This window comes from Perca flavescens, chromosome 21 (assembly GCF_004354835.1).
Source record: "Perca flavescens isolate YP-PL-M2 chromosome 21, PFLA_1.0, whole genome shotgun sequence".
In the NCBI taxonomy this organism is placed as follows: domain Eukaryota; kingdom Metazoa; phylum Chordata; class Actinopteri; order Perciformes; family Percidae; genus Perca; species Perca flavescens.
The window spans coordinates 25,929,540-25,954,278 of record NC_041351.1 but is presented as its reverse complement, the minus strand read 5'-3'; the positions used below and the strand labels follow the sequence as shown (position 1 = coordinate 25,954,278).

General features: G+C 43.9%; 1 protein-coding gene across 1 annotated transcript in view; it reads right to left on the bottom strand.

Annotated features, from left to right (window-relative positions):
• The window catches only part of dnah9 (dynein, axonemal, heavy chain 9), a 136,257-nt gene that overhangs the window by 68,528 nt on the left and 42,990 nt on the right, over positions 1–24,739 (bottom strand). Inside the window, exons 34-48 of the mRNA XM_028566995.1 lie at positions 20,972–21,128; positions 19,819–19,923; positions 16,571–16,728; positions 14,953–15,091; positions 12,845–13,132; positions 8,989–9,199; positions 8,776–8,903; positions 8,462–8,570; positions 8,071–8,218; positions 6,751–6,925; positions 5,755–5,928; positions 4,597–4,804; positions 3,287–3,452; positions 2,548–2,650; positions 235–474 (exon numbers count right to left, since the gene is read on the bottom strand). Of these exons, the coding sequence (XP_028422796.1) occupies positions 235–474; positions 2,548–2,650; positions 3,287–3,452; positions 4,597–4,804; positions 5,755–5,928; positions 6,751–6,925; positions 8,071–8,218; positions 8,462–8,570; positions 8,776–8,903; positions 8,989–9,199; positions 12,845–13,132; positions 14,953–15,091; positions 16,571–16,728; positions 19,819–19,923; positions 20,972–21,128 (2,509 nt within the window). The remainder of the gene's footprint in view (positions 1–234; positions 475–2,547; positions 2,651–3,286; positions 3,453–4,596; positions 4,805–5,754; positions 5,929–6,750; positions 6,926–8,070; positions 8,219–8,461; positions 8,571–8,775; positions 8,904–8,988; positions 9,200–12,844; positions 13,133–14,952; positions 15,092–16,570; positions 16,729–19,818; positions 19,924–20,971; positions 21,129–24,739) is intronic.

Here is a 24,739-nt window from a genome sequence, read left to right as displayed (position 1 = left end):
ATGAGAAATTAGTGACAGAAGCCTGGCTCTTTCCTCGTGGGAAGCAGAGCCTTGGAAATCAAGTCCAAAATATATAACTCTTGGTTGGAAATGGAAAGAGGAATGAAACAAAAAGAAAACTTTTTCAGTGTAACCTCTGCCATTTAATTGTGAAAAGATTAACCTGGGGTCGTTCTTCTGAAAGAACTTCTGTGTAGATAAATCCTTCTTGCATGTTTTGGATTTCTGTCTCACCTGGAATATGTTGGAGAGGTCTCGCAGGTTGAAGATGTAGTGGAACTTGACTGCGGTGGGGAGGAAGGTGGAGGAGATGCGTTGGTGCAGGGCCAGGGCTAGCTGGACCAGGGTGGAGCAGCTCTTGAGCAGGGCAGCGCTGAAGCCACCTCCTCTCAGGTGCTGTGACAGGATGGAGGTGTAGATGGTGCTCAAGGCCTCGGCTCCAGGAAAGGACAGGGCGAAGACAGAGAAGTGACGCTATGGAGAGAGATATACAGCATAAACAAGTTGCTCCAAACAAGGGTCAACCTAACCCTAGCCTAGTCTATATCGCCAACGTTTCATTTCCGTGGATTATTCCGTGCCGCCGGATTTCCCTCATTTTTTCTGTCATTTTCTGTCCAGCGCTTAGCACCGCCCAAAACGATTGTCATTGGTTTAAAGCTTTAGCGCGTAACGTTTTATAATAATAAACATCCGTTACATTCAAGCCATTGTCAAATGAGTTGCTACAAAGCTAATTAAGACTATCAGCTCCACACAACTCTCTCTGTATTTCTCAGTATGACTATGTTCAGAAGATAATGACCTCTTCTGACGAGTCCATCCTGTTGTTTTAATCCTCCGTGATGGGGGTGATCACAGAAGGCTTGTATCATGTGGACGTGCAGACTGTGTTGTTGTCATTATTAGAATTCTTCATGGAGGAGACAGAAACTATGCACTATAGCTTTAAAGAAGTGCCAATAAACCAGATCACGTTTTCTCCCATCCAGGAATGCTGTGTGGACTAGCCAGACCTTCCTCCGCGGCGCTGTGGAGGTAGGTCTGGCAAAGCAAGACTAACCCTAACCCAAGGCAGTGAGAATTGGTGCTACGGAGAGAGACATTAGCATAAACAAGTTGTTCCAAACAAGTGTCACCTATAATAATAATAATAATAATAATAATAATAGAATATTGTGCGTAGTTCTTTTGGAAATTAATGTAGAATATTTATCTCATTAATGATAAATGCATTGAAAAAACATATTTTGCATTTGTGATTAAAATAATGGTCGTAGGCAATGTATTAGCAAGCCTACAGATGGGTTAGGGTTAGGTTTAACGTCAGTCCCAAAGAAGTCTTGGAGTCAGTAGACGTGCTTCCATTTAACTGTCAAGCGAATTTAAAGCAAACTTGTAAATTGTCTCTAATAAGGAATGTGAATTAGGCGCCTTTCGAACAACTGGTTTGGAGCGAATAAACTGGGCTGCATCGTAGTTTGGTCAGAAGTTAGGGCCATGGGTTAGGCATGGCTGTAATCCTCCAGTAAACAGAGGAGAAGAAGTAGAGTTTGCTAACCAGAAACAAAACAAGAGGCCTTGGCCATCGAACCATCTACAAGAGAAACATAAAGAGAAGACTTCAGGAAATAGTTTGAATAGTTCTTTCATTTTAGCTAATGCCGGCCATGTTTCATGCTGTCTGGAGATGGAGACTCGTTATGGGAATATCCGGGAAACAGCTGATCAGTCCTGGGAGTTAAATGTTCGCTAGGTCAGAACGTATTCAGCAAAGCTGTTCAGGTGCTGCTTTAATCTTCTTTTCAACTTAATTTATTGACTCCATCCTTCAGGTTAGTGCTGGCTGAATCCCGGGACTCACAGTTAATTTTAAATTTAACATTTAATGAAAGTGAAAAAATCAATTTGTGTATCCGCGCCGTGTTTCGGACCTGCTCCAAAATGTAATGGGTTCTTCCTTGGCCCATACTACACCCTTCCACCAAGGGTCATGCAAATCAGACAAGAAGTTTTTCTGTAATCCTGCTGACAAACGGTCAAACCGAGCAGAAAACATGACCTCCCTGGTGGACAAGCAAATTATGTGCCACCACCCTTAGTCATTTCCTAAATGCTGAAGCATCATGTTGAGACATGTCCTAATAGACTTTTTGTCAAAGTTTCAACTGTGCATAAATGTCAGAAAAGAATGATCAACGAACAGAAAACAATGTAATGGTCCAAGGTTTTGGCCAAAAATTACAAATAAATAAAAAAACATTGAATGTTGAGCAGCACATAATATAATAATCAATAATAATCAACTTATTTAATAATAGGAGGCAAATATGTCTATGATAAAATGTGCAAGAGAAATTAGTGCACATAACCTCTGCAGTGTTTTGCATAACCAGTGGTACACAATGTGTGCATGTATGTATATGTGTGTGTGTGTGTGTGTGTGTGTGTGTGTGTGTGTGTGTGTGTGTGTGTGTGTGTGTGTGTGTGTGTGTGTGTGTGTGTGTGTGTGTGTGTGTGTGTGTGTGTGTGTGTGTGTGTGTTTACCTGCAGTCGTGGATTGATGGTGAAGCTGCCGGCTGTAGGGTTCATGCAGGACATGTATTGAACGTTGTGTACTTCTTTCAAAAGCAGCTTATTACGGTCATACCTGGGAGTACACACAGACAGACACACACACACACACACACACACACAGAAAAAAACATTATTTAACAGTTTTGCATGCACCCAAACAGCCGGCCACACACACATATTCCCCGATATGGACGCCTCAGCGCCTTAAGCTGGCGTGGCTCAGTAGTATCCTCCATCCTCTCAATTTCATACCTGAAATCCCCCCAGCATATCTGTAATGGGCTGAGTGTGTCTAAGCCAGTCAGCCTGTGTCCGACGCAGTGGAACCATGTTCAGAATGGCCTCACTGTGTCAGAGAGATGAGCAACTAAATCCTTTTAAGGGGAATCATACAACATTGTGCTCACATTTGACTTTTTTGGAAGTTGTAGCACATTGATACTGAGGCAGTCTGAATACTAAAGCCATCTTCACTAGAATGATAAAACTATTACACCTATCAGCTGCTGGCACTCTGTTATCTGAATTATCCTTTTACATGTTCATTTTAATTGAGAAATTGTCTGAATAAAGCAATTAAAGTGACAACATCATGTGGCATTTTCTGAAAATCATTTAGCATAATGTCATCCCGTTTAAACACCACAGGCATGTTTGCTCATACATATATACTGTATTGCATAGCTGCTTGTAAATGACAGAGCCCTACCAGTGGTTGTAGTCCATGTGTTGGCGTATGAGTGTGTGAGGTTGCACCGTTCCATATGCATCCACCTCAGGCATATTCATGTCATCTATGAAGTAGATTAGTCTTCTGCTGCCTGGAGGTCCATAGTTGCGCCCTGCTTTCTTCTCAAGGGGCTTTTCCAACACAGCTGTGTAGCAGAGGAACACACGAGCAGAGAATGAAAGGTGCAACTGATCACCAATTTTAATGTAGTAGTTTAGAGTCAGAGAGTAGGTCAGTGTGGAGACATTTGATTTAGTCTCGCATTGCCAGACCTTCCTCCACAGCGCGCGGAGGAAGGTCTGGCTAGTCCACGCAGCATTCCGGGGTGGGAGAAAAAGGTGCTCTGGTTTATTGGCATTTCTTTTAACCAATCACAATCGTCTTGGGCGGTGCTAAGTGCCGGACGGAGCAATGGTGCCTCTGCAAAATAGCCTCGGGAAGGAACTTGTTTTGGTGGAATATGTGTAAGTTCAAAAGTTGTTTTAGTTGTTAGCAACAGAAAACTCAGATTGGACAGATAGTCTAGCTAGCTGTCTGGATTTACCCTGCAGAGATCTGAGGAGCAGTTAGGAGGAGAGTTTAGAACGCCAAAACAAAGAAAGAGGAAGGGGACGGACATCCGGCGAAATTTCCGGCGGCACCTGAATAATCCCGGAAGTGGAACGCCGTGGATATAGACTACATTTGATTTAACTGGAAGAGTACAGTACAAGCCAAAAGTTTGGACACACCTTCTCATTCAATGTATTTCTTTATTTTCATGACTATTTACATTGTAGATTCTCACTGAAGGCATCAAAACTATGAATGAACACATATGGAATTATGTACTTAACAAAAAAGTGTGAAATAACTGAAAACATGTCTTATATTTTAGATTCTTCAAAGTAGCCACCCTTTTTGATAACTCTGCAAACCCTTGGTGTTCTCTCAATGAGCTTCATGAGGTAGTCACCTGAAATGGTTTTCACTTCACAGGTGTGCTTTGTCAGGGTTAATTAGTGGAATTTTTCCCCTTATTAATAAAAAAGCAAAGGGTGGCTACTTTGAAGAATCTAAAATATAAGACATCTTTTCAGTTATTTCACACTTTTTTGTTAAGTACATAATTCCATATGTGTTCATTCATAGTTTTGATGCCTTCAGTGAGATTCTACAATGTCAATAGTCATGAAAATAAAGGAAACGCATTGAATGAGAAGGTGTGTCCAAACTTTTGGCCTGTACTGTACATAAGCCAACCCCTGCAAGCCAATCAGAATCAAAGATTTTCCATGCACGGTTCTTACCTTGGAGCATAGCAGACGTGGTGTAATAGTTAAAGGGGACATTTTTAATCATGTATTTCTCTGCGTCCAACGATCCCAGTTTGTCCCCGACCAGAACAGACTTCCCTGTGCCAGCGTTCCCGACCAGCATGACGGGCCGACAGCGCTCCAGGAGGCGGTCCACGAAGTACCGAACTCGAATGGTCTCTGTAGTGTGGACCAGACACGCCTGCACATGGGAAACAAACATACATTCAGCATGTGCACAATCCCTGTTCGGATATTAGTAGACTAACTACAGGGTTCGCAACTGCAACTCATGATTATTTTGATTTTCAAATTATCTGTCAAATATTTGTTCAATGAATAGCTTAGTCTATAAAATGTGAAAATGCCATCACCAGCTCTCAGATCTGACAGGGACTTGACATGAATATTTTAGTCTTTGAGGAACATATCTGGGTCTAATGCTCCAGCTCCACATGATAATGCGTATACTTTATAGCCAGGGTGCTATTTTCTGTGGGGGATGTGTGGGATTTCCCCCTTTCTGGTCTACATATCCCTGCCTCTGCTGAATTATTTTTATCACCAGTGTGGACAAAATGTTACTTTACCAATAGACATATATTGTATAGCTAAACTAGAATAATTTAAAATGAAAGTGCTGTAACGTCTATAGTGCCATAGACTGATAAAATCAGAAGCTGGAGAAGCTGGTTGTATTTAGCCGGCTACCAGCAGCAGTTGTTTAGCCGCCAATAGGTGACTGTGAGCCGGCTACAGGCACCGCCAGATGACGCTCCTTTCAGGGGTGGAGTTTAGCCAGAAAAGGCGCAGCGCTGACAGTTAGGTTTAGGCACCAATACGACTTGTTAAGTTTAGGAAAAAGATGGTGGTTTGGATTAAAACACTCCCGAGGAACGAATGAACATTTCCTTGGGGAAAGTATTTTGTTTTCGCCGCATAGTGAACTCTCTGCTCCGCGTGATCAAACCCTCACCCTGTATATATGTATATGTGTCATTTGACCTGTTGTCAATTAACAATAGTGATAAGTGCAGTTTTAAACTATTAATCGGTTATTAAAATTGTATATTATGTAATTTAAGAATATGTCCAGTAGATGAAATCCACCAAAACCCTGCAGATTGAATACTCTAATACAACCAGTTGTACCTGAAGAGGTGTGTCTGCGTCCATCTCAAACTTGGGCACCATCTTGGACCAGGGTTCAAACTTCTTGCTCTCGGGGTCGATGTAGTAATCGAACACGGTGCCCTGGGACGGGAACTTGATGCTTTTGAACTCGGCCACCCACCACTTGCTGAACTCCACTCTGTAGTCGACCAGCTACACTCACGCAGAGACACAGAGGGTAGGCGAGCAGTAAATACTCTAAAATGACTTCCTTTCTGCTTTTTCTGGCCCATACAGTAGCTATGGATCTGCAGGTTTGATTTACAAACCAGAGGAAGAATAAATGGCAACAACAGAGAGATACAGCCACAGCAGCTAAAGGGTAGAAAATGAGAGATGGCAGGCCTATCTATCCATCTGTCGGATTCAGACAGTGAAGTAGCCTCATCACTCCTCGCCTTTCTCCCTGCCTCCCCCCCCCTCCCCTTGGTACCTGTCTCCTCTATTCACTACCAACTCTCCAGTCAATAAAACCACTTAGCATTTAAATGCATCTGTGATGGGAAAATAAAGTGGAGTACATTTGTACCAAGGGGAGAGCAGTTTTATCCCATAACTTAGATGGACACGCTTACTGTACAGCACTAACTGGATTGCTTAGCAACTGCTGGCCACGGCTCTCCTGCTGATTTAAATTCAGCCAGCCTGGCTGTTGTTGAGCGGGAATGGAGTCCACTTCATTTTCAGATGGAGATCTCTGCCTTTTTCAAAACCTGCCATTTCTTCAACTGAAAATAACTTTCAAATGACTTTTTCATAAATAGAGACACATAGTTGAGTTGCATAAGAGCCATCAGGGCTTGAATAATACAGAGGAATACCCATAATGCAATGGAAAAAAAAACTCTTTCAGTAAAGAGTTAGGAGGAGAGAGGAAAAAAAAAACATTTTGCTGTTTCAGTTGTGTCCTATTCTTTTCCCTCTTTATGCAACCACTTAGTAAGTGTCTCACATGGCCAGAGGCCCACGCAGTACCTGGTCTTGGAACATGGCTCCCCCGAAGGCCCAGACTGCAGCAAAGACGAAGTAGAGCTCATAAAGTTCCTTGGCACAATCTGGCGGGGTGTTCTTGGGAGTCAGCAGACACTCCAGCAAATAGCACAGCATCTGGACCATGCTCTGCTCAGGGATAGGGATGATCTTCTTAAACCTGAGCAAAGACAGACACATTACATCACTGGATTCAAGCATTACCGCTGACTTGTGTTTATTACAGAACGAGTGTTGTTGACAAATCTATAGGCTCTGCGGCATTATGGGACAGAAGAGCTTCTCTGGATTCCTCACATGAGGACAAAATAATCCTCCTCTGCTTCCTGTTTTTGTTGTCTGCTCCAACAGCCGTGGTGATGGAGGTGTTGGAGGAGGCGAGTGCTCCTGTACAATAGAATGCAGGATGGGATCCAGTTCTGCTGAGTCACTAACTGTTTGCCTCAGTCCAACATGTTATGTCACATCGCAGCCTCCTGCGTCAACTGTGACCACAGACTGTAAAAAAAGATGGACGGAGCTTCCGGGTCTGGGAAGTAGTGATGTTACGTTCTGTGCCGAGGCTTCGAAGCGTGTCGAGAAATCCCGGAAGTTTTCCGTGAAGCGCCTATCGAGGCTTGTATCGCTTTAGACAAATGGCGTCATTGATGACATCCGAAGCCTCGCTGCCCGTCCATACCACGTGACTGGTTTATGAGGTGAATCTACCATGTTTTATTATACATCCATGATCTACACAAGCACATTCACGGCCCTCTGCCCAGTTAAACCACCGTCACTTTCCTGTTTTAGACTAGCCTACTAAAATTGCCCCTCCTGCTGTTATATTATGACCCAAAGGATTGATTTACACACGTTTGATAGCCTCATTCCTCTCAAGGAAATCTGTTTATTACACAGTTATGTTAATTATATTATACCAACAGAAAATACACTGTATATTGATGTATATGGATTACGTGGAAATTGATTTTTATGTTATTTCTAAGTCTTTACTGGCAAAATTCAGAGAACTTAACCCTTTTGCGAACCACTTTGCTGGAAAGCTTCAATGCTTCATGAGGCTTCATCTCGCCATCACTACTGAGAAGTGAAGCCAAAGCTGAAGCTCCTTAAAGCTGCATTCTCTCTAACTTCCAGCAGGGGGCGACTCCACTTGCTCCTGTTTCTATAGAAGTCTGTGAGAAAATGAGCCTACTTCTCTCTAGATTTATTACCTCAGTAAACATTTTCATAATGAGTTTATCGTCTCGATCGCTAGCTTCAAGTCTTCTTCAATACAGCATGATGTTAATTTTGTGTTACCTTGATCTGAGGCCATCCAGGCAAGAGGGGAGGTACTTGTCAAACAGTATGGTCAGATTGGCCTTTTCTGATTGGACCTCCCTCCTGTCAATCCAGCTGGACACCGGCGGGTTCCAGCCGAGGTCTGCTGGGTTTATGTACAGGATGCCTGGAAGGGAAACAGGGAACACAACACATTTAGTGATTATAGGGTCCCCCGGGTGCGAACATGTGTCCTCCTTGGCTACTAGCAACTGTGTGGAAGAAGGGTGGGGATGGTGTGTAAATACGGAAGGCTTGTATGATGTGGATGCGCCAACAGTTTTGTTGTCATTACTTAGAATTCCTCAAGGGGGAGACAGAAACTACGCACTATAGCTTGTAGAGACAAAGAAAGGAAAGCGAGGACTACCTGCTCTAGATACTGTAGCGGGGGTAGCAGTGCGCAGGTGGCTGATCTCAAACACCAGCCTCATGGTGGGGTTCAGAGGGATCCGCTCATTACTGGCCAGAGTCAGCACCTAACAGGGGCACACAGGGCATAGAGAGACACACAGCATTACAGCACACACTGCCACTGTCTGTCAGATTCACATCTGAAGTGAAAATGTGTAACCTTTGTCATGTTGATACTGAATAAAATAATTGTTTACACACACACACACACTCACACACACACACACACACACACACACACACACACACATTCAGTCAACTCGCTTTCACCTTGTTGTCATCCATGACTGTGTTGAGTGACTCAATCCACATGGGGTCGATGTCTCCATCCAGAACGATCCACTTGGGTCCATTGTGACTGATGTTGGCCAGTTCCCGCATGATGTTGGAGAACAGACCTGTGGGAAGAAGAAGAAGAGTTCACATGTTGGATATACAACTTGGGTCAGTAAAACGCGTTGCACTCATAAACACTGGACTCGCCATCTTTCCACTCTCTGGTTGCCGGGTTGATGATGCCAAAAAGCTCGTCATTGGTCACAGCCTTTGGGTTAAGGTCCGCCCACACAGGTCTGCGCTTCATGTTCTGATAGGTCCTTTGGAGTGACCTCATCACCTGACTCTTTCCAGTGCCTGCGTTTCCGATCACAAACACAGAGTGACGAACGGCCAGCAGCTCCTCCAGCTGCACCACCTAACAATCACAAACACACACACACACACACACACATTTTAGAATTTTAGAACTTACATGTTTTGATTTTTTTACTACTAACTTATTAAGGGAGAGGCCACAGATTTTTTGCAGTGCATAGTGCATTGCAGACTTCTGTGAGGACTACACAGTCCCAGTCAAAGACATTATTATTATAAATTATTTTAAATGACACACCATGGTTAACAAAGCCATCAAGACCATCCTGAATAAATAGGTAAGGTTTTTTTTTTTGGTGATATGGAGCAGGTGAGGACATTACAAGAACCTCTGAGAGTGAAGATCAGGGAGGCTAAAGAGAAATGCAGGAGGCAGAACAACAGAAGAGAGGTCTGGTGTGGCATGAAGATCATCACTGGTTTCAGGCCGACTGGCAGCAGAGGAGTTAAAGGCAAATTGGACAGAGCCAACTTACTGAATTTTTCAATAGACGTAACACTATGGCCCTGCTAACCCCCCACTGACTAATCTAGTGTCTGCCCCCAACAATCACATTCCCCCCCTCATTGCATCCTCCGATCCTCCTATGAGGGTCCCACTAACCCCACCCCTGTAGTTCCCGGGCTGACAGTCCTCTTCAACCTGACGACCCCCCCTCCCCTCCCTGTTACCTCTGCAGTGTTCTTCACTGCTGACCATGTAAGAAGACAGCTGATGAGAGTCCACTGAACAAGGCTAGGCCCTGATGGTGTGAGCCCCATGGCGCTCAAAGCCTGTGTCCCCCTGCTATGTGGACTGCTTCAGCAAGTCCTCAACATGAGCCTGGCTCTGCAAAGGGTCCCTCTGCTGTGGAAGATGTCCAGCCTTGTTCCTGGGCTAAAGATGCCGCGTCACAGTGGCTGCAGGGACTGCGGAGCGCTGGCATTGACCCCTCACATCATGAAGACACTAGAGAGACACGTCCTGCAGCAGCTCTGGCCCATGGTCAGCCCACTCTTAGATCTACTCCATTTGGCCCAGCAGCCCCGCCTGGGAGTAGAGGATGCCATCATTTACCTGCTAAACTGCATCCACGCCCACCCGGACAAGCCGGCAAGCACTGAGAGGGTTATGTTTTTTGACTTCTCCAGTGCTTTCAACACCATCCTGCCAGCTATACTGGGTGAGAAGCGTACAGCGGTGTGGTTTGATGCACCCCTAATGTCCTGGATTGTCAACCAGCTGACTGGCAGAGCACAGCGTGTGCACGTACCTCACTGTGTGTCAGAAAGAGTGGTCAGCAACACTGGGGCCCCTCAGGGAACGGTCCTGTCGTGGGAAAACTTGTCATATGGTGTGAGCAGAACCATGGGCAGCTTAACGTGACAAGAGATAAAAAAGAGCTGGTTGTGGATCTGAAGCCGACCCCTATTTTCCACCAGGGGCGTCTGCGCTGCGTTCCGGATGCGCCGCGACACCCGATGCGCCACGACACCCGTGAGCAATTGCAGCCACGGCTCGTCCCAGAAGCGTGCGTGGAGAGGCTATCTGCTCCGCTAAAGATATGCACTAGGTCTGTTTTCACGCAAGCCGCGGGGCGTTCAGACAGCCGGTCAGGAAGTGAAACAGCGAGAGTATCCAGTCAATTCACCAAAAGACACCCCCCAATATCATATATGTCTCCTCTACAACACCACAGATGACAAAAGATTCATCTACATCATAGATCTCACCAGAAAAGAGAAGTCATGGAGTTTAACTGCAGGAGTGCTTGGAGTGGAAGGTAGATACTAGTTTAATAAACACGGGATTTTTCTGTAAAGTGCTTGTAGAGACAATAAAATCTGCGAGTCGGGCAGCAAGACGCTCCGCTTCTGAGACACTCCCGGGGGACGGAACAAAACCGGAACCCAGCACAGACGCGCCCAGTGGAAAATCCGGGTAAGGCACTGGTGACCCCAGCTTCCATCCAGGGGGTGTGTGTGTTGGCATTGTGGAGGTCTGGGAGTGTACAATGAGCTGGACTGGACTAAAAACCCTGAAGCACTCTACAAGGAGGGACAGAGCAGCCTCTATTTTCTGAGGACACTGAGGTCCTTCCACATCGGCCGGACGATGCTGGGGGAGCAGACGCCAACAGACTCAACAAACTGATCCTCAAGGGCAGGGGTGTTGTGGGGGTGGAGCTGGACTCTATGGCAGCACTGTCAGAGAAAAGGATGCTGCCCAAGATACGTGCCTTTCTGGACAATGTCTCCCACCCTCTCCTGGACACAATAATCCCAACACAGCAGTACATTCAGTGAAGACTCATTCCACCACGATGCACCACAGAGCGCCACAGGAAGTCCTTCCTGCCTGTGGCCATCAAACTCTTCAACTCCTCCCTCAGAGTGTCAGACAATGGGAGGCCCGCGGATCATTCAGAATAATTAAGTCATTATTTATAATCATTTCTATTATTTATATCTTCAACTGTGCAATATTGACTGTGTGCAATATTTAATGTTAACACTGCAATACATTTTCAACTGTTCAATACTCCACTTTTACAAGACCATGTTATTTCATAAAATAAACTGAAGTGAATTGCCTTTAACCAACATGTTAAGAGTATAAAGAGCTTGCTCTACCTTCACACAGCTTCTCCAGTATGAAGGATGCCACGCTTACATTTGGAATATTACACACACTTACACTTGACTTGTAGTGTAACATTTTCTGCTGTTCTCATTCAGGTATGAGAGGTGACGAACAGAGTGTGTAACAGAGAGAAAAAAAAAAAAGGGTGAAAGAGAGATTTCCACTCAAACCTCAATCAATGCCATCGACTGGCCCCTCGCGGCGCCTACTCGCCATCCATTCAGCACAAAGGCCCCGGCTGATTACCGCTTTGATGTGGAGAGGACTAATGCTAGCACAGGCTAACGCCAAAGGTATGCAGTCTCTTTCACCTACCCCCCCACACACCTCATTGTCTGGAATCAAAAGGTTGGCCGCACAAACAAAGACAGTAAAAGTTCAGGCTCTGGGGGTGGATGGTTGTTATTGACCGCCCCGCCATTCTTACTCTCGCGCTTGCTGTGTTTCTCCTCCTCTTTGTTTATTTCCGTGGCTGTCTCTCACAATATCAGGGTTAAGTGGCATGGTGCAGCGCCAGCCTCCATTGATGGAGTGTTATTATGTGCTTCCTGTGTCTATTTGACCTGAGGCGGATTGCACTTATTTCCCCTGGTCCTGCGTTCATCTGTCTCTGACATATAATGCCTTCTATGGTGTGTGTGTGGTGTGTGTGTGTGTAATATAATGACCAGAATTAGGTCAGCAGCTTGGGCACCTGAACTCTCATCGCAGCTAACCGTTGGCTTTCTGCAAAATTTGCCCAATTCATCCCTATCCTGCAGACGTGTCTGACACTAATGTGTATTTCCCAGCGGAACATTATGACATTAGGTAAATAGCTTTTGGAAAGAACTACGATAAATCTAAATGAGATTGCTACAACTGTAATATCTGTCTAAATTGTTAAAGACGAATCCCCCCATGTGGGGACTTTGCTCCTGCTTCGCAGACAACCTGTCATTGCGTTTGCCTTCATCCTTGGCAACACTTGTGACATTTTTTGAGTTGTAATCAAAACAGAATCCGATAAACTGCAGCAGACGAGCATGTCGGAAGGCTATCCAGGAATCTGGTTTAACTTACCTTGAGGAGAAAATTGTCCTCGGCCTGCAACTTCAGGTCCAAAATGGAATCCTTCACGTGCTTCTCAAAGTCCAGGTCTCGTTTCCTGGGGACATCCAGGGCGGGGAACAGGTCACCTATCAACCCCATGAACACGGGCATGTCATCGGTTACGATCTTGGGGATGTTGAAGTCTCTAAGAGCTCGCATCAGCACCTGGTCCTCCGCTCGGCCGGGGTCTCCTCTCTTCAGAGAGCCGGCCACCACCAGCACAGACTTGATGGCTCGAAGGCCCCAGTCATAGTGGTCCTTCAGTAGGCAGAGGAACACACAGCAGAGCTCAACACGTATCTGTCTATGCCATGTTAGCATGTCATTAGCATGTTAGCAGTGTTATTGTGAGCATTGTAGCATACTAGGCCTCAAAAATCTGCTAGCATAGTCTGTGGGACTGTGAATCATCGTCCTAACCAACGGCTCTCCAGGAATCACACACACACACACACACATACACATACACACACACACACACACACACACACACACACACACACACACACACACACACACACACAAAGAAAGATAAAAATTGGAGCACTAATTCACTGACTTTCAAGCCCTGTTTAATATTATTCTTATTAGATCCATGTCTGGACGGAGAGCTTATCTAGTAGGATTTAGTGATTTAACAGTGAGCTTAACCTACTTTATATTCCTGGATGTCATTTCTTACATCAACATAATATTCCTAAAGTAACTTATGGTATCTCTTAATACAAAATCATTTGTAATGTGACATTAAAGTAGATTACTAACTACTCAACAGTGAGTCGTAGTTATATGTGTGTCCAGAGGCTCTCCGGCTGACAAAGATTAGATGTGTCTGTCTTCAGAAAACACAGCCACACGCACGCGCACACACACACACACACACACACACACACACACACACACACACACAGTGAGAGGCAACAAATTATTAGAGCATTATTTCAGCTCCCTGCTAATAAAGTATATTTATTTATAGAGTGTACTCTCTTAGCACGCTCTGGTGTCTACAGCATAGTCATTCTGCACAGGAATAGCAGTAGAACTTATGCAATATTTAATCCATAATTATCAACCACTTGTTTAATTAATTTACCAAGAAAGTAGTTCTCTGAATCTGCACTTTCCATTGAACTGCAGGCTCAGCCCTTGTGAATATAGCTTAGTGAAGCAGTCTGTTCATTATCATTTGATTTCATTACCAGTAAGTTGCTAATGTTGGAAAACCTGCAATGAAACTCCGACAAACAACTTTGGAGCAGCCAAAAAAGTGTTATTGAGGTGATATTTAAAAATGTCAGAAGAACTAGAGCTTCATTAAACCACCATAAAAAGGAAGTAGTGTGCTATGACACTTAAATGGGCCTGTGGTCATGGGAAATTCATCCAGAACCGAGGGCTCATAAAATCGCTTACCTATGTCGGGGAGCTCTGCTGTACCTATTAGTCAGCACTGTGAGTGATTTTATTGCTTTTTTAAATCATTTAAATAATGGCATGACATGTAAAACAGGACTGGACTAGAAGAGGATGAAAGAACATTGTAGATGGAATAACATCAGCTTCTTATTCACATGCATGTCAGACTTTACTCGGACCCTTCAGTGAGAAAGGAGCGGTGCCTCGGGCTTGGAGTCCATCAAATAGAACAGGAGCGTCAGGTCAGCTGTTTCGACATTTCTTTAAACCAATCACAATCATCTTGGGCGGTGCTAAGTGCCGGACGGAGCCACGGTGCCTCAGCAAAATAGCTTAGGGAAGGAACTTGTTTTGGTGGAACGTGTGTACGTTCATAGGTTGTTTTAGTCGTGCAACAAAAAACTCAAATAGTCTAGCTAGCTGTCTGGGTTTACCCTGCAGAGATCTGAGGATAGGTTAACCATAGTCCTCATAAATCCACCGGAGATTAGGAACGCGGAAGGGGACGGACATCTGGCCGAAATCAAGGACATCTGGCGGCACCTCCAGCGGCACCGGAACAATCCCGTAAATGAAACGTCGTCGATATAGACCAGGGTATAAATGGATCTGGCTTTTTCTAACCATACCACATGTGTAAGATCAAAGAAAGCAGATATTACCTGTTTGGACAGCAGCTCTTTACACAGTGTGTAGAGGGTGATAAACTTCCTGGCCAGGACCCGGGCGTCCAGGAAGCCCTCGGCCACAAGCATGATTTCACAGATCAGCTCGAAGTCTGGCACGACCATGGCACACGGTCTGGGGAAAGAACAGGATCTCAGTAGTAGGACGTAATCATAACACCTGCAGTTCACTCAACTAGTGTGTTCATGTTAGCGGATTGTGAGATAGCACACACAGCAAACAGCAGAGCAAAGGGAGCTCTGATCCAGGTCACAATCCATCCCAGTTCAACACATCATGCAGCGCTTTATTCCCACAATGGGTCCAGCTATCTTCCCCTTTTCAGAGAGTCGCTACTCACCTAACTTGCTCTCTCTCTCTCTCTCTCACACTGGCCTGTCTGCATTTATTTTGTGGTCTTGTGTCAGGTGGATGTTGCTCTTATTGCAAACAGCTTCTCACTGATCTACTGTGGCTTGGATTGTACCTCATTTCCGCGCTAATTTGAACAAAAGATAAGTGTGAATTCCATGTAAGTGTAATCTGATTAGGATGTTTTCCTGGTATGTTATACAGGGGTGTTGAATGATGGAAGTGGGAGGTAAGAAAGGAAAAGAACAATTTTGTCAGAATAAAAGATAGAATAAAAGATGCTAGAATTAATAGCTGTGGATGTGGGGAGGAGCCCATAGAGAATGCCTTTCTACAGGGCCCAGAGTGTTGTGCATTTCTCAATCTACTCATCCTGTTGGAGGTTACAGGGGGTTGGGACCTGTCCCAATCCCACAAAAAATGGTGAGGTGCACCCAAGACTATCACTAGTTTTGTAGAACATGGCTTTTTCAAGATGTTTGTTGATGTTTGTACATTTTAGATGTGGTCTAATTGTCACTTCCAGTCTGCAACCAGTTCCAAGTTTTGATATCAACATTGTTTTTCTATTATTATAATCTGTCCCATGACTACTTGATGGATTAAACCTTGGTTAATGGACCCAATCCTCTGAGGAATAAAGCATAGTTTGAGGACATAGAGCTGTGTGTGACACACTACCGCAAATGTCAAAACTGGCACACGTGGTGTTCAGTGTCCCCGCCAGCAGCAGCAGCGAGCGCAGAAGGGTAATTGAAGAGAGGAGGACGGGATTAAAACCCTCCACTGTTGATGCTGTGCTCTTTTTGCATGGCGCAGGTGCTTTATAAGCTTAATTCTGTTCTACTGGTACAAGCAGCGGTGTAGTCTAGTTTATTGTAGTTGGTATACTACAATAGTCGTTCTGCATGCTCTGCAGCAACAGTATTAGCAAAAACCAAGAGCTGAAGTGAAAGTTCTGTCACAAAACTATATTGTTACTTATCATTGGGTGGGTATATGGAAAGTCTGGAGCTTTCTTAGCTGGTATACAGCGTATACCTACGTAAAAACGAGATATGAGCACTTTGCCATTATAAACAAAACTGAACTATGGCCCACAGTGTATCGGGAGAAAAGAAAAAAAACACAGGCTGATAAACTATAGGTCAAGGATCGGGTCGGGGTCGGGCCTGACATCTCGGGCCAGGGCCGGGGTAGGGCCAAAATTGTAAGCCTGTGCAGGGCTCTAGTGTGACCGACCTGAACAGAGCCTTGAGGTTCTCGGGAAGCTCCGTCCTGCCAGCGTAGCCAGGGTTCATCGTGATGAAGATGCCCACGGAGGGGCAAAGATTCACCTCCTCACCCATAAAGTTGAACCTCTTCTTTTTATCTCGAATGGCATCCTGGATGCTTTTGACCTGCATGTACAGAGTACAAACACAAAACACAGAGTACAATGAAATGATATCCAATCTTTTTTAGGTACTGTAACTAGAGATGTTCCGCTATTATTTTTTCCGATTCCAATACCTGAACTTGTGTATCAGCCGATACTGAGTACTCATCTGATACCAGTATGTATAATATTAATAGTAAAATATTTTATTATATTTTAACAGCTGTGTACTACTATCCTTGTATGGATGTGACAGGATTGCTATCATTGTCAGAAAAAAAGCAGTCAGAAAAAGAACATGAATAAACTACTCTAAAGTAGATTTGCTTCTGGGCTAAATGATCTGGTATCAGATCAGTACATAAACGCCAGTACTTACCTATACAGATACTAGCATTTTAGGCAGTATCAGAGGCTTTTCTGATACTGGTATTGGTATTGGAACATCTCTAACTGTAACCCAGTAAAATAATATAATGTCCTGTAACCCAGTGAGTGATAAGATTATTAGAATATAATGTTTTAAAATCGTTTATTATTCTTTTTTTTTTTATTCCTATTCGCTAAAATAGTATGTCAATCAACGTCCGTCTTGCATTGAATCCTTTCATTGAATGCAAATTCCTGATTGGATAGGGGAAATTAATTTCCACCTCCGTGAGGAAAAAGGAATATCGCAAAAGAAGAAATCGACACGGCATTGAGTGTTATAAAAACACACACAGCTCCCTCTGGAGACACAAAAGGCTGGATACAACTTTTTCACAGCGTCGTACTCCCCAACACTCTGATGTGTAGAACCAGTGAAGTTCACCTTTAAGGGATCAAAGTCATTACAATTCATACTACAATTCATACTACTAGTAGATAAAAAGATATTTTAAAACTAAAGTTCTGTATTGGCACCACTATCAAAACGTTTGTGCAACCCTCACACGTGATGTAGCTTGAAAAAGTTGGATTTCACTCATTAGCATATCATTAAAGTCACTAAGCACATACCAGAGTCAATTTGTAACAGTCTGTCAAATTGGTACGCACTTTTTTTCAGGGACACAATTTCATCAATAATATGAGCATGCTATCAGCCAGGCTTTACTGCATCAACTGCCAGGCTCCACTTGTCTACATTATGATGGAATGAGATATCAGAAATGAACTTTTGTGTGTGTGTGTGTGTGTGTGTGTGTGTGTGTGTGTCTTGGCCTAAAACTCTGAATCCCAGCTTGTAAGAGGCTTTATGAATTTAACATGCGTGTGGTAAAAGGGCATAGCGAGTCGACAGCTGGAAAGAGGAGGAACATCTCTTCATGGATGAGTACTCGGCTACAGATCACTCAGTCATACTAGCACAACAGGGGCATGCAAAAACAAACAGTGCAGCTGCAGCACACACAAAAAAAGAATACAAGTTTTCATGAGAACATCAGCGGGCCTTCTTTCTGATTTGAAATGACAGCAGCCCACCTCTGTTATCCTACAGAGATATTAAAGGACAGAAAACACCAAAAACACTTTCTTAAAAGTTCAAGAGCAAACACCGTCCTGAAAAGTGTGATCCAGTGGGGTCCGGCTCCACTCTTTGCTGTCACTTTGAATGTACAGGCTGCAATATATTCACAGTCCACGCCTGTGTTGGCTGCAACAGAGGCAGAGCTTCACCAATTTATCTCCATGTTGTAATGTCTGGCGGCCTTCTGTTTGTACCGGCTTTATTTAATGTAGAACTGGTCCAGCCACCTGTGTTAGCAGACCTGAGCAGCAGCCGAGTATGTTGCCGGGGCGATGCTAGCTGCTTCCACTTTCAGAGGATGGATTAGGCGCGTCTGCTGCGGTGAGAGATGGCTCAGTGGTTTAGCGCTGGAGCGGGCTGCCTGCTGTCACAGCGGGAGTCTGACACTCCTCTGTTCTCAAGGTCTACTTCTCCACGTATAAGCCACCGTGATTTATTATTCATTACGCCACGCAACACCGATTCATTCTTCTGGCACTTTAAAATTCTCTAAATATTGTCAGCTTCCACAACTTATGGAAGAAGTCTTGCATTGCCGCTAAAGAGAGAAGGAAGGACGGAAGGGTCAGAGGAGTGTGCTGGGTCTTGCAAAGAATAATGATCCTTTGAGGAGCTCCATCTCCATTATCATCACGATCATGACCAGCATCCTTATCAACTGTGTGCATTGTGCAGTGACAGTACTGCACATGCATGAAGATGGTGCAGGATTTGAATACACCAGAGGGACTTATGAAACCACTGAGAGAGGGTCTGTTTGATGCGGGATAACAGAATGCAAGATGGCAGTAAAGCTAGCATCAGCTGAAACGCACAGAACATGGCTGAGTCCCGTTATCAAAGGGCTTGCTGCTGTAGGTCGCTCGGAGCATACACCGATCACATCCATTCAGTTCATCCACAGAGTTCCGACGTGTACAAAACAGGACCATCACAGGTCATACGCAGGTCAGCATTTAACTTTCATTAAGGCACAGACTTAAACCTGCATTGGTGTTTAACCACTTGTGGGCAGCGCAAAAAGCTGTGAACAGACTGACATAAAAGCTACCAGAAATAGTGCACTATAGCGGTTTTCTTAACACAAAGAAAGCGCTGCAGTGTGTTTGTGTGTGCGTGCGTGTGTGTTCTAATTAAGCCTTGAACTAAGAACATTTTAAAAGTAATTACTCAAAATTACAAATACAAATGTGCTGTACATGTGTGCAAATCCAACTAATTCCCCGTCCTACGGCAGGATGTGCTCTGAGAGTTTAGAGTTTGTCCATTCAGAGTTGCCATTATTAAAGATGTGAGCAGCGTGCTGGCGAGCAAACAGGCCAGTTTTCCATCCCTAACTCTCAATTCAGACCAGAGGAGGCTCCAATTATGAAGGAGCTCTGGGGTGCTAAGGTGTCAGCCTTGGTGGATTAGTCTTATAGCTGAAGCAATTTACGCGTGCAATCGGTGATGAAGAGGCTATTTACTTCTGCAGAGCTGTTTTTAAGGGCTTATTTTCACCACAACTTCAATAAATGAAAACTCACAGATTATCTGGCCTGCAGATACACACAAGCTGTGCTCAGCACCTGTGGCAGAGGGAACTGGAACGGTTCTTACCTGTACAGCCACCACGGACAGCACCTCCACTGAGATCCTGTTAAACTCGTCAAAGCAGCCCCATGCCCCCGTCTGAGCCAGGCCTTTGTAGATGTCCCCACAGGACTGGTGGACACAAAGAGAGAGAGACATATATTCAGATGGACACTGCGCGACAGGAAGTCAGTCAGGTAGGTCCAAAGGTGGACATCCTGTCTGACTGACTGATAAGGCATGTGTTGAGGCCAATTAGACAGAAGATATATGGAGAAGCATTGATGGCAGTCAGCACAGCAGGCTGGGAGTAGGCGTAGAATAAGTGGATGATGCTTATACAAGGCCTCGAGCATTAATGGCAAAAAGAGAAAGGCTAAAATGTCTACCACCCACATTTCAGTTTTCCCAACATCAACCTGAGAGCAGGTGAACAGCTCTCCGGAGAACAGCTGGACCAAGGTGAGGCTTGCAGCTGACTTCTCTCTCCAATTACAGGGCCGAGGAAACCTTCTCTGACGCAAACCTTCTCTGACTGCTGGATTGATGCTGAGTGTGTGTGTGTGTGTGTGTGTGTGTGTGTGTGTGTGTGTGTGTGTGTGTTAGGAGGTGCAGCTGGAGGAGCATACATTACTACTGTGTGTGCATAACTAAATATGAGTAACAATGTGGGGCTCTGTGTTCCCCCTGGAGTACATTAGCACTTCTTTCTGACACCTTTCTGCGGAGTGTATGGCCGGGGGGGCTGTACGCCTCTGTACTGTAATGATGCCCCTGTCTGGAGGAAGCACGAGCAAGCTGGATCACAAGATTATGTTTATGTCTCCCCTGAGCACTCTATATGCAGAAAGTGAGTGTGAAAGAGTACACAGGAGAGTATAATAAAGCAAGGTGGAGGCTGGGAACATAGGGCATTTTGACAAGGGTTAGTTAAGAAATAACAATCAAGGTTTAACTCATCAGCTCTTCTTTATGAAAGAAGCAGGCAAAAAAGAAGATGAAAAGAAGAAAAGATGAAAAGAGAACGGCATAAAGGTGGGTTGACAACTGTAATGACAAATGGATACATATCGCTGACAAAGGCAAAGATGAAAAGAAACATGCACAATCTGAGCTGCTGCCAATGCACATTAGCTATGTGCAGATGCTCAAATGCCGATGCCCATGCACGCTTGCTCACCTTATAGTCCATCTGCTCAGAGCAGTTGAATACATAGACCATAATTCCGAGGGCTCGGCCCAGGTCTTTGGTAGTCTCAGTCTTCCCCGTGCCTGCAGGCCCTGCCGGAGCTCCACTCATGATCAGGTGGAGCGACTGGGTCAGGGTGATGTAGCATCTAAACACAGAGGAGAGACATGCATCACTGATGAGGACTGGAGCCGGACAGCCACTGGCTGCTCTTCCATTCATAAAGATCCTTCCATTCATCCAGTGAGCAGCTGGACTATGCTAACACGTTAGCTCATGGGTTAGCGAAACAAGTGCACTTTGACCTTTTCCAACTAAAATGTTCCACAGGAATAATTATATATATAGAGGGTGTGATTTGTGAAATAGACAGAGGGGGGATGTTTTTTTGATCATGCACAGCAAAAAAAAAATTAAGAAATTAAATCCCCCATGGATATAGAGCCACTCAGCAAGCCATGCCAAAAAATTTACTAATGAACTGAATATTCACTGGAAAATAATGTCAAAATGAAATAGCACAACGTGGTGTCAACATTAAACACAGAGCTTTCAAGCCGGAAAGCGGAAAAAACATAATACTTTCACCCAGGAAACGCTTGTTCGTTCCTCAGGAGTGTTTTATATATATGTTATATATATATATATATATATATATATATATATATATATATATATATATATATATATATATATATATATAAATTCTATCAAATAAAACATTTATACATTTTAGGAGCATGTGAAAGTTACAGTAGGTAACTTTTATAAAATGTTGTCATATTTGCTCAAACTGTCGCTATATTCTGACAGTACTACATCAATGAGATCAGGTTCCTCCGCCTTGTCCTGGTGCTCCTAATGGCATCAAGGAAACAACCAATCAGAGCCCAGGAGTCTCTAACACAGTGTCAACAACTGCTGATGAACTCCTATCAAACTGTACAATTTCAAATGTTTTCAGAAACCTATTTTAGTGAGAACGTCGGGGCTTGGTTTTGGCTTGACTTGGTGACAAACTTTTAAAACGTTGTGATGTTTTTCACAGATGATGTGATTCATGTAGTCAGGAGATAGTGACAGTTTGAACAAATATGAAAAAAAAGGGTTTTAAAGAGTTTTGTTGTTGCTGTATTTTGTTTGTTTAGTCCATACACAACTTATGGTTTTGAAGGGAGTTTATTTTTACTTTAGAGCAGCGTTTCCACTGGTTGCCTGGCAACTTCACTGCGACAACAACACTCCAGGAAGTCAAGCGCCCAGATGTTGTTTGCCAAGAAATACTTTCGCAGAATGACAAAAAAGCTACAAATGCCCACAATAAAGTGCAAAATGACCAGGCATGTTGAATACATGATCAACAGCTCCATCATAACACAAATTGTCCACATCAGCTGCACAGATATCATCATTATCCTAATCATCACTATCACCATCAACACGGAACACATCATATATCGCTTACTAAACTACACACTTTGACAAGTGAGTTGGGAGTTACTACCTCCTCTTCCCCCGGCCTGAGTTCACTAGTGAAATGGCTGTGGGGATGAAGGAGTGTTTGTACCTGTTACTCTTAATCACAGGGAATCTGAACCTAGAGCCAGAGGGCAAAATCTGAAACTCAGAGTAAAGGGGGTGGGCACGGTCAGATACGATGGAGCATGGAGGGCCGAAGATCAGCAGAATGAAACTGTAACTAATGGATGAAGAACACTGAAACAGCATGGCTCCCTGCTGCTGCATGCACAAACTGGTAGCAAATATGCTGAAAACCTTTAGGTCAAATGTATGGTTGACATTGTGGGTTTTCTACCTAAGTGTACTTCCAAGAGTATTTATTGTTCTACTTCACTACCACATAATCTAATAAATATTATGATTAATTATGATTAATTATCTACGGTTCTGTGTGTGATGTAGAGTTTTGTACAGTTCTCCAAAGTAAAGTGATATATTATAGACCCAGAAAGGACTCATTTTAAAATGATATGCAAAAGTGGGAATGGCTCCAGCATGTACACAGCTCTCCATCTGGATGATCCAGAGTGACTTTATGGTTTCATTTCTACAGCAGCATTTAGAAAACTGCACACAGCCGTAAACACTACAAATGACAAACCGTGTTCTGACACAGTCTTATAACCAGCAAAGATAGTCAGCCATCATTGTACATAACCTCATTATATGATAATAGAATCTGCTCCTGTGCTTTGATTATCACGCAGGCTGATTAGCGACACCAGTGACAGAAGCCGTCAGGACTAACAAGCAGCGGGCCCATCTCGTATCAATAAAAACCAGCAGCATCATGGATGGGAACTGATGGAGACAATCAGGACTTTATTGATCAGGGCAATAAACACAATGCTTTGCCTTGAATGTTAACACAGCAATGATTTTAATGAGCTGCTGGTTAATAGATGATGTATGTGAGGGGATAATATTGGAAAGCATAACGAGAGACAGAAGCTCACAGAAGACAAATGATCCCATCTGTTTACAGTGTATCATCCCGATATCGGCGCCAACAGGCTTCATGGGCTCTCTGAAAATATGGCCAAACATCTCACAGTCAGTCGTCTCCGAGTAGGCCTGTAACAATTACTAAATAATTGTCTTACAGTACATTTTTTTCAAATAATTGCGGTTTCTTTGTTTAACCACAATTAATTTCTAACATTAGCTAAGGTCCTAAGGGGTATGACTGGTAGTTGTTGATTTTGTTTACATATGCCAAATTGTAATTACTAGTACAGTGCCCGTTGAAAATGGGCCTGTTTGGAACGGGCCGATTGCTTGGCCCGTGGTATTGGTGCTTGTAAAATTCTTCAAAACCAAATTGTACCCCAAAATGACTTACAGAAGGATCCCAAACCACTTCATATGCAACTCCACTGGATAGCCTACTACTGACTTACAGTCAGTCTACATCAGAGGAAGACATTATACTACTTTATTTACCTGACGAGAACGCGGCAGATTCAGAATTTAATCACAAAATATCACAATGAAAATGTGGAGAAATCAGACATTAGCCTCATGGACTCATGACAGTGCGCTACCCATCAGGCCCGCTAATCAGCAAATATCTGCATTAATCAACCACCAGAACCGGACTGTTTTGTGTGTGTGTGTGTGTGTGTGTGTGTGTGCACAGAGAAGGAGAGAGAGAGAGAGAGAGAGAGAGAGAGAGAGAGAGACGGTGTTGGCTTGTGTTGTATGATCGTTAACGAATTTAAGACTTCAGCAGAGGTGTTCATTTCCATACAGGTTTAGTGGCTTGACGGTTAAATGTGAAGTAGGGGATTTGATTGGCGGGGGTATATTGGCGACGGTAATGTTATTAGTGTTGTAATTTAGCAGTAGACTTAATTAAACCGACCCAGGGTGAGTCTGATGAAAACTGCTGTATCTGCCCGGTTCAGCTCTAAAATAATCTCGCATTGCACGGCGCTGTGAAGAAATATTCTCCGAAATTACGTTATGTTCTGCCTCTGTTGTGTGAATGTGAATGTAGGCTACAGCTCACAGCAATTTAATACGATACAGTGTCTGGCTTATATCCAGCAATCATGTAGCTAACGTTGTAAAGCGTTCTGCATGTGGCGTCTGCGTGTGACGTGCAGGTTACCTTTCCCCCCAACACGCCCCCAAACACAGACACGCATACAGATACGTCTCGCTGTACTAGATAGATATAAGTGATTACTGGTCAGACTATACACAATATTTAATATTATTTAATTGTTAGTTGTC